The sequence below is a fragment of the Numenius arquata genome, unplaced genomic scaffold, assembly GCF_964106895.1.
Source record: "Numenius arquata unplaced genomic scaffold, bNumArq3.hap1.1 HAP1_SCAFFOLD_1660, whole genome shotgun sequence".
Taxonomy (NCBI): domain Eukaryota; kingdom Metazoa; phylum Chordata; class Aves; order Charadriiformes; family Scolopacidae; genus Numenius; species Numenius arquata.
In genome coordinates this window covers 2,816-13,070 of record NW_027415429.1, presented here as the reverse complement: position 1 = coordinate 13,070, position 10,255 = coordinate 2,816, and the positions used below count along the sequence as shown (strand labels likewise).

The 10,255-nt window shown below is 64.3% G+C and overlaps 1 protein-coding gene across 1 annotated transcript; it reads left to right on the top strand.

Annotated features, from left to right (window-relative positions):
• Positions 1-223: 223 nt before the first annotated feature.
• Positions 224-9,581, top strand: LOC141478695 (EH domain-containing protein 2-like; the record flags this gene model as incomplete). Its single annotated transcript, XM_074167680.1, has 3 exons — positions 224-321; positions 5,248-5,660; positions 9,416-9,581. Coding segments are annotated over 3 exons (677 nt in total), but the record flags the coding sequence as incomplete, so codon positions are not given.
• Between the last annotated feature and the right edge of the window lie 674 nt (positions 9,582-10,255).

The window sequence follows — 10,255 nt, the reverse complement described above, 5'->3', positions numbered from 1 at the left end:
GGTGTCCCTAATTTCTGTGTGTCCCCCCCCCAGGTTCGTGGGGGGGGGGTTTGGGGGGTCTGGGGGGGGGGCAGGTTCTGAAGGATCCCGGGCGGTTCCAGGGGGGTCTGGGGGGATGCGTGGGTTTTGGGGGGGGTCCCGGGGGGGGGGGGGTGTTTCCGTGTGTTTTGGGGGGGTCCCGGGGGGGGGGTGTCCCTAATTTCTGTCCCCCCCCCCCGCACAGGTTCGTGTGCGCCCACCTCCCCAACCAGGTCCTGGAGAGCATCAGCCTCATCGACACCCCCGGGATCCTCTCAGGGGCCAAGCAGCGCGTCAGCCGCGGTGAGGGGGGGGCCGAGGGGGGGGGGCACGGGGGGGGGGGCAGGGGATCCCCCCCCCCACACACACACACCCCCCCCCAACCGCGGGATGGGGCCGGGGGGGGGCGTGAGGAGGGAGCCAAAAAGGGGGGGCAAAGGGTGATGGGGTGTGAATGGGGGGGGGAAATGGGGGGGGGCAAATGGGGGGGCAAATGGGGGGGCAAAGGGTGATGGGGTGTGAATGGGGGGGGGGAAATGGGGGGGGGCAAATGGGGCAAAGGGTGATGGGGTGTGAATGGGGGGGCAAATGGGGGGGCAAATGGGGGGGGCAAAGGGTGATGGGGTGTGAATGGGGGGGGGGAAATGGGGGGGGCAAATGGGGGGGCAAATGGGGGGGGCAAAGGGTGATGGGGTGTGAATGGGGGGGGAAATGGGGGGGGCAAATGGGGGGGCAAATGGGGGGGGGCAAAGGGTGATGGGGTGTGAATGGGGGGGGGAAATGGGGGGGCAAATGGGGGGGGCAAATGGGGGGGCAAAGGGTGATGGGGTGTGAATGGGGGGGAAATGGGGGGGGCAAATGGGGGGGGGCAAAGGGTGATGGGGTGTGAATGGGGGAGAAATGGGGGGGCAAATGGGGGGGCAAATGGGGGGGCAAAGGGTGATGGGGTGTGAATGGGGGGGGAAACGGGGGGGCAAATGGGGGGGGCAAATGGGGGGGCAAAGGGTGATGGGGTGTGAATGGGGGGGGGAAATGGGGGGGGCAAATGGGGGGGCAAAGGGTGATGGGGTGTGAATGGGGGGGGGAAATGGGGGGGGGCAAATGGGGGGGGCAAAGGGTGATGGGGTGTGAATGGGGGGGGGAAATGGGGGGGGCAAATGGGGGGGGCAAAAGGTGATGGGGTGTGAATGGGGGGGGAAATGGGGGGGCAAATGGGGGGGCAAATGGGGGGGGCAAAGGGTGATGGGGTGTGAATGGGGGGGGGAAATGGGGAGGCAAATGGGGGGGCAAATGGGGGGGCAAAGGGTGATGGGGGTGTGAATGGGGGGGGTGAATGGGGGGGGCAAATGGGGGGGCAAATGGGGGGGGCAAAGGGTGATGGGGTGTGAATGGGGGGGGCAAATGGGGGGCAAATGGGGGGGCAAAGGGTGATGGGGTGTGAATGGGGGGGCGAACGGGGGGGGGAAATGGGGGGGCAAATGGGGGGGCAAAAGGTGATGGGGTGTGAATGGGGGGGCGAACGGGGGGGCAAATGGGGGGGGCAAATGGGGGGGCAAAGGGTGATGGGGTGTGAATGGGGGGGGCAAATGGGGGGGGGGAAATGGGGGGGGCAAATGGGGGGGCAAAAGGTGATGGGGTGTGAATGGGGGGGGCGAACGGGGGGGGCAAATGGGGGGGCAAAAGGTGATGGGGTGTGAATGGGGGGGAAATGGGGGGGGCAAATGAGGGGGCAAATGGGGGGGGCAAATGGGGGGGCAAAAGGTGATGGGGTGTGAATGGGGGTGTGAATGGGGGGGGAAATGGGGGGGGCAAATGGGGGGGCAAAGGGTGATGGGGTGTGAATGGGGGGGCGAATGGGGGAGGGCAACATGTAAGGGGGTGAAAAATGGGGGGGGGGGCAAAACGAAATGGGGGGGGGGTCCTGGGGGGGGTACAAAATGGGGTGGGGGGGGTGGGGGGAGCGAGGTTTAACGGGGTGCAAAGGGGGGGGGGGGGTCACGGTGTCGGGGGGGGGGGGGGATGGTGGTGCAAGGCCCGGCGGGTGCCGGGGGGTGGGGTACAGCTTGGAGGGGGGGGGGGCCGTTGCCAATTTTCCAGGCCGTGCCCCCCCCCCCCCCCCCCCCCCGTTTTCTTCCGTCCCCACCCCAAAATCCTCGGCTCCTGCCAAGAGCCCTGGCACCCGCTGCCAGAAACGGGGGGGGGGGGGGGGGGGGGGGGCCTTTGGCTGGAAATTTGGGGTGTGGAGAAAAGAGGGGGGGGGGCGGGGGGGGGGGGGGGGGGGCTGGGAAAAGAGGGGGGGGGGGGAAGGTGGTAAATTTGGGGGGGGGGGGGGGGGGGGGGGCTGGATCGGGGCCACATTCCCGGCCGGACGCTCCCCACTGTGGAATGCGGGGGGGGGGAAGGGGTCAAGGGGGGGGGGTCAAGGGCGAGGGGGGGGGTCAAGGTCGCGGGGGGGGGCAGGAATGGGGACATGGGGGACCTTTGGCCGGGACTGGCCGCGTTTGCCTTTTTTGGTGCTTTTTCCAGGCTCTCCCGGGGGGGGGGAGGGGGGGGCGGGATCAGGGCGTGGGAACGGGCGGGGGCACGCGGAGGGGGGGGGCAAAACGGCCTGGGGGGGGCAGGGAAAGGCCCCCCCCCCAGCGAGACCCCCCAGAGCGGGACCCCCAGCAGGCAGGGCCAGCGGGGGGGGGAGGATTGGGGTTGGAATTGGGGTGGGGCCGGGAATGGAATTGGGTGGGATCGGGATTGGGGTCGGGATTGGGGTCACGATCGGGATTGGGGTCGGGATTGGGGTGGGATTGGGGTGGGATCAGGATTGGGGTCGGGATTGGGGTCGGGATCAGGATTGGGGTCGGGATCAGGATTGGGGTGGGATTGGGGTCGGGATTGGGATTGGGGTGGGATCGGGATTGGGGTGGGATCAGGATTGGGGTCAGGATTGGGGTCAGGATTGGGGTGGGATCAGGATTGGGGTCGGGATTGGGGTGGGATTGGGGTCACGATCGGGATTGGGGTCGGGATCAGGATTGGGGTCGGGATCAGGATTGGGGTGGGATTGGGGTGGGATCAGGATTGGGGTCGGGATTGGGGTGCGATCTGGATTGGGGTCGGGATTGGGATTGGGGTGGGATCGGGATTGGGGTGGGATCAGGATTGGGGTCGGGATTGGGGTCGGGATTGGGGTCAGGATTGGGGTGGGATTGGGGTCAGGATCAGGATTGGGGTGGGATTGGGGTGGGATCAGGATTGAGGTAGGATTGGGGTCGGGATTGGGGTGGGATTGGGGTGGGATCAGGATTGGGGTAGGATTGGGGTTGGGATTGGGGTCAAGATTGGGGTGGGACTGGGATTGGGGTTGGGATTGGGGTAGGATTGGGGTGGGATTGGGATTGGGGTGGGATTGGGGTGGGGTCAGGGTCGGGATCAGGATTAGGGTCGGCGTGAGGATCGGGGATGCAGTCAGGATTGGGATCGAGGTCGGGATTGGGGTGGGATTGGGACTGGGGGGACCAGAGTCGGGATTGGGGTGGGGTCAGGATCGGGATTGGGGTCGGGGCTCAGGTTGGGATCGGGGTGGGGACTGAGGTGGGATTGAGGATGGGGTTGGGATTGGGGTCGGGGTCAGGATTGGGGATGGGATTGGGATCGGGGGCGGAATTGGGGTGGGGTCGGGGTTGAGTTTGGGGGTTGGGCTGGGATTAGGGTTGGGATCGGGGTCAGGGTTGGAGATGTGGGATTGGGGGCGGGATTGGGGTGGGAGTGGGGTTCAGGATGGGGCTCGGGGTTGAGTTTTGGGGTCGGGATTGGGGTCGGGATTAGGGTTGAGTTTTGGGGTTCCAGTTGGGTTTTGGGGTTTGGGTTGACGTTGAGGTTGAGGTTGGATTTTGGGGTTCCGGGTTGGGATTAGGGATGAATTTTGGGGTTCCGGTTGGGTTTTGGGGTTGGGGGTTGAGTTTTGGGGTTCTAGTTGGGATTAGGGTCGGGTTTGATGTTGGGGTTGGGTTTTGGGGTTGGATTTTGGGGGTCCAGTTGGGTTTTGGGGTTCAGGTTGAGGTTGGGGTTGAGGTTGGATTTTGGGGTTCCAGTTGGGATTAGGGTTGGATTTTGGGGTTCTGGTTGGGGTTGGGGTTTGGGTTGGATTTTGGGGTTCCGGTTGGGTTTGAGGTTCAGGTTGGATTTTGGGGTTCCAGTTGGATTTTGGGGTTGGGTTTGAGGGATTAGGGTTGGGTTTTGGGGTTCCAGGTGGGTTTTGGGATTCGGGTTGAGGTTGGATTTTGGGGTTCAGGTTGGGATTAGGGTTGGGTTGGATGTTGGATTTGAGGTTCAGGTTGGATTTTGGGGTTCCAGTTGGGTTTTGGGGTTCGGGTTGAGTTTTGGGTTGGATTTTGGGGTTCTGGTTGGGATTGGGATTGGTTTTGAGGTTGGAGTTGGGATTAGGGTTGGATTTTGGAGTTCCGGTTGGATTTTGGGCTTGGGTTTTGGGGTTCCAGTTGGGTTTGGGCCTTGAGGTTTGGGTTGGAGCCTGGCACCACCCCCTTCCCGGGGTCCCCCAACCCCACGGGGGATCCCCCAATTCCCCCCATATCCTCCCCCCAGCCTACGACTTCATGGTTAGAGTTGAGATTGGGGTTCGGGTTGAGGTTGAGGTTGGGTTTTGGGGTTCCAGTTGGGTTTTGGGGTTGAGGTTGAGGTTGAGATTGGGGTTAAGGTTGGATTTTGGGGTTCCAGTTGGGATTAGGGTTGGGTTTTGGGGTTCCAGTTGGGATTGGGGTTGGGTTTTGGGTTGGGTTTTGGGGTTCCGGTTGGATTTTGGGGTTCCGGTTGGGATTAGGGTTGGGTTGGATGTTGGATTTGAGGTTCAGGTTGGATTTTGGGGTTCCAGTTGGGTTTTGGGGTTGGGGTTGAGGTTGGATTTTGGGGTTCCAGTTGGGATTAGGGTTGGATTTTGGGGTTCCAGTTGGGTTTTGGGGTTGGGGTTGAGGTTGGATTTTGGGGTTCCAGTTGGGATTAGGGTTGGATTTTGGGGTTCCAGTTGGGTTTTGGGGTTCGGGTTGAGTTTTGGGTTGGGTTTTGGGGTTCCGGTTGGGATTGGGGTTGGGTTTTGGGGTTCCAGTTGGGTTTGGGCCTTGAGGTTTGGGTTGGAGTCTGGCACCACCCCCTTCCCGGGGTCCCCCAACCCCACGGGGGATCCCCCAATTCCCCCCATATCCCCCCCCCCCCCCCCCCCAGGCTACGACTTCCCGGCCGTCCTGCAGTGGTTCGCGCAGCGCGTGGACCTCATCATCCTCCTCTTCGACGCCCACAAGCTGGAGATCTCGGACGAGTTCTCAGAAGCCATTCGAGCCCTCAAGGGCAACGAGGACAAGATCCGGGTGGTCCTCAACAAGGCGGACACGGTGGAGACCCAGCAGCTGATGCGCGTCTATGGGGCGCTGATGTGGTCCTTGGGGAAGGTCTTCAACACCCCCGAGGTTCTGCGCGTCTTCATCGGGTCCTTCTGGGCCGAGCCCCTCCTCAACGCCGAGAACCGGAAGCTCTTCGAGTTGGAGGAGCACGATTTGTTCCAGGAAATCCAGAACCTGCCCCGAAACGCTGCCCTGAGGAAGCTCAATGACCTCATCAAACGGGCGCGGCTCGTCAGGGTGAGTGGGGGTCTGGGGGGGTCCTCTCCAGGGCTACGGTGGGGACAGGGGACCTCAGGATTCCTTGGGGTTCTCCGTGGATCCCATGGGGTCAAGGACTCTTGGGGTTCTCCATGGATCCCATGCGGATGAGGGGACACCAGGGCTCCTTGGAGTTCTCCATGGATCCAAGGGGTCACCAGGACTCTTGGGGTTCTCCATGGATCCCATGCGGATGAGGGGACACCAGGGCTCCTTGGAGTTCTCCATGGATCCAAGGGGTCACCAGGACTCCTTGGGGTTCTCCATGGATCCCATGGGGCACCAGGACTCCTTGGGGTTCTCCATGGATCCCATGGGGCCAAGGGAACATCAGGACTCCTTGGGATTCTCCATGGGTCCCATGGGGCACCAGGACTCCTTGGGGTTCTCCATGGGTCCCATGCGGACGAGGGGACACCAGGGCTTCTTGGGGTTCTCCATGGATCCCATGGGGACAAGGGGACACCAGGGCTCCTTGGGGTTCTCCATGGATCCCATGGGGCACCAGGACTCCGTGGGCTTCTCCATGGATCCCACGGGACCAAGGACTCCTTGGGCTTCTCCATGGATCCTATGGGGCACCAGGACTCCTTGGGGTTCTCCATGGATCCCATGGGGCTCCAGGACTCGGGCTTCTCCATGGATCCCACGGGACCAAGGACTCCTTGGGGTTCTCCATGGGTCCCATGGGGCACCAGGACTCCTTGGGGTTCTCCATGGGTCCCATGGGGCCAAGGACTCATTGAGGTTCTCCATGGATCCCATGCGGACGAGGGGACACCAGGGCTTCTTGGGATTCTCCATGGGTCCCATGGGGCACCAGGACTCCTTGGGGTTCTCCATGGGTCCCATGGGGCACCAGGACTCCTTGGGGTTCTCCATGGGTCCCATGGGGCCAAGGACTCATTGAGGTTCTCCATGGATCCCATGCGGACGAGGGGACACCAGGGCTCCTTGGGGTTCTCCATGGATCCAAGGGGGCACCAGGACTCTTGGGGTTCTCCATGGATCCCATGGGGACAAGGACTCATTGAGGTTCTCCATGGGTCCCATGGGGACAAGGGGACACCAGGGCTTCTTGGGATTCTCCATGGGTCCCATGGGGCACCAAGACTCCTTGGGGTTCTCCATGGATCCTATGGGGCCAAGGGGACCCCAGGACTCGGGGTTCTCCATGGGTCCCATGGGGCACCAGGACTCCTTGGGGTTCTCCATGGGTCCCATGGGGCACCAGGACTCCTTGGGGTTCTCCATGGGTCCCATGGGGCCAAGGACTCATTGAGGTTCTCCATGGATCCCATGCGGACGAGGGGACACCAGGGCTCCTTGGGGTTCTCCATGGATCCAAGGGGTCACCAGGACTCTTGGGGTTCTCCATGGGTCCCATGGGGCCAAGGGGACCCCAGGACTCGGGGTTCTCCCCACCTCCGGGAGAAGGAGCCGGGTGGTTTGGGGGCCCCTCCCAGGTGGTGGCTCGGGGAGGGGGGGGGGGGGGGTCCCCCAGCCCCGGTGGCTCCCGGCCACCTCCAACAATGGCCCTATTGCCAAGGGGGGGGGGGGGGCAAATGTCACCGTGTCCCCCCCCTTCCCGCCCCATCCTGTGCCTGGTGTCCTCGTTAAGGGCTTCCCGTGAGGTAGTGCCTTCCGCCCAGTAATTAGAGAATAATTAACGGGCCGCTCCCACACCCGCCTTCCCCCCCCCTCCCCCCCCCACCCCATACGCCCCCTCCCCCATGCCCCCCCCCCCCGGGCCTTATCGCATCCGGCCACCTGCGGCCACCGCCTTTGTGCCGGGCATCCGGTGGCCACCGGGAATGGGGACGGGGCCAGCACTGGGAGGGACTGGGATGGGGATGGGAGGGACTGGGATGGACTGGGAGGAGACTGGGATGGGGATGGGGAGGGACTGGGAGGGACTGGGGTTGGGATAGGAAGGCCTGGGGTTGGGTTGGGAAGAACTGGGATGGACTGGGATGGGGATGGGAAGGACTGGGAGGGACTGGGGTTGGGTTGGGAAGAACTGGGATGGACTGGGATGGGGATGGGAAGGACTGGGAGGGACTGGGGTTGGGTTGGGAAGAACTGGGATGGACTGGGATGGGGATGGGAAGGACTGGGAGGGACTGGGATGGGATTGGGATGAGATAAGGATGGCAGGGACTGGGATGGACTGGGAGAGACTGGGATGGACTGGGATGGGGATGGGATGGACTTGGAGGGACTGGGATGGGATTGGGATGAGATAAGGATGGCAGGGACTGGGATGGGGATGGGAGGGACTGGGATGGACTGGAATGGAGATGCGAAGGACTGGGATGGATTGGGAGAGACTGGGATGGGGATGGGATGGACTTGGAGGGACTGGGATGGACTGGGATGGACTGGGATGGATTGGGAGAGACTGGGATGGGATGGGATGGGATGCACTGGGAGGGACTGGGATGGGATGGGATGGGATGCACTGGGAGGGGGATGAGATAAGGATGGCAGGGACTGGGATGGACTGGGAGAGACTGGGATGGACTGGGAGGGACTGGGATGGGATGAGGATGGGAGGGACTGGGATGGACTGGGACATACTGGGATGGGGATGAGTTTCCAGTCTCCCACCACCGACTCTTGGCCTCGGGGGGGGACTCGGGTGCCCCCGGCTCCCCAGCGCCCCGTGCCATGGTGTTGTTCCCCCCCCCGGGTGCCCTGACCCCCCCCCCCCATTACCCTCACACCCCCAACCCCCGGTGCCCTGACCCCACATGGGTGCTGTTGACCCCCCCCCCACCCTGTTACCCTGACCCCCCCCATTACCCCGACCCCCCCCATTACCCCGACCCCCCCCCGGGTGCCCTGACCCCCCGTTACCCTCACACACCCCCCCATTACTCTGACCCCCCCCCCCCGGGTGCCCTGCCGTGACCCCACCATGGGTGCTGTGACCCCCCACCCCCCGTTACCCTCACCCCCCCATTACCCTGACCCCCCCCACACCCCCTTACTCTGACCCCCCCCCCGACCCCCCCCCCACACCCCCTTACCCTACACACCCCCCCCCCCCGAGTGCCCCCCCCGGGTGCCCTGACCCCACCATGGGTGCTGTGACCCCCCCCACACCCCATTACCCTGACCCCCCCATTACCCTGACCCCCCCGGTGCCCTGACCCCCCCCACACCCCCTTATCCTAACACCCCCCAAACCCCGGGTGCCCCCCCCGGGTGCCCTGACCCCACCATGGGTGCTGTGACCCCCCCACCCACCCCATTACCCTGACCCCCCCCCATTACCCTGACCCCCCCCAACACACCCCCTTACTCTGACCCCCCCCCATTACCCGACCCCCCCCCCCCCCGGGTGCCCTGACCCCCCGTTTCCCTCACACCCCCCCATTACTCTGACACACCCCCCCCCGGGTGCCCTGCCGTGACCCACCATGGGTGCTGTGACCCCCCCACACCCCATTACCCTGACCCCCCCCATTACCCTGACCCCCCCACACACCCCCCCTTACCCTAACACCCCCCCCCCCCGGATGCCCTGACCCCCCCCCACCCCCCCCTTATCCCTAACACCCCCCCCCCGAGTGCCCCCCCGGGTGCCCTGACCCCACCCATGGGTGCTGTGACCCCCCACACCCCGTTACCCTCACCCCCCCATTACTCTGACCCCCCCCCCGTTACCCTCACACCCCCCCGCCCCCTTACCCTAACACCCCCCCCCCCCCCCCGGGTGCCCCCCCCAGGTGCACGCGCACATCATGAGCCGGCTGAAGAAGGAGATGCCGGCCGTGTTCCGGAAGGGCAGCCGCCAGAAGCAGCTCATCGCCAAACTGCCCCTGCTCTTCGCCCGCATCCAGCTGGAGCAGCACATCCCCCCCGGAGACTTCCCCGACTGCGCCCCGCATGCAGGTTGGGGGGCCAGACCCATAGCTGGGGGGGGGTACAGACCCATAGCTGGGGGGGGGTACAGACCCATAGCGGGGCGTCCAGTGGGATTCTGAGCCCCACGCTGGAGGTGCAGTGGGATTCTAAATCCCATTCTGGGATGCTGAGACCCACACGGGGGTCCTGAGACCCATAGCGGGGGGGGCCAGACCCATAGCGGGGGGGCCAGACCCATAGCAGGGGGTTGAGACCCATAGCGAGGGGGTACAGACCCATAGCAGGGCGTCCAGTGGGATTCTGAGCCCCACACTGGGAGGTGCAGTGCGATGCTGAGACCCACATGGGGGTCCCGAGACCCATAGCAGAGGGGCTGGGACCCATAGCAGGGGGTACAGACCCATAGCGGGGGGTACAGACCCATAGCGGGGCGTCCAGTGGGATTCTGAGCCCCACGCTGGGAGGTGCAGTGGGATTCTAAATCCCATTCTGGGATGCTGAGACCCACACGGGGGTCCTGAGACCCATAGCAGAGGGGGTCAGACCCATAGCGGGGGGGTACAGACCCATAGCGGGGGGTACAGACCCATAGCGGGGGGGTACAGACCCATAGTGGGGGGGGCCAGACCCATAGCGGGGGGGTACAGACCCATAGCAGGGGGGTACAGACCCATAGCGGGGGGGTACAGACCCATAGCAGA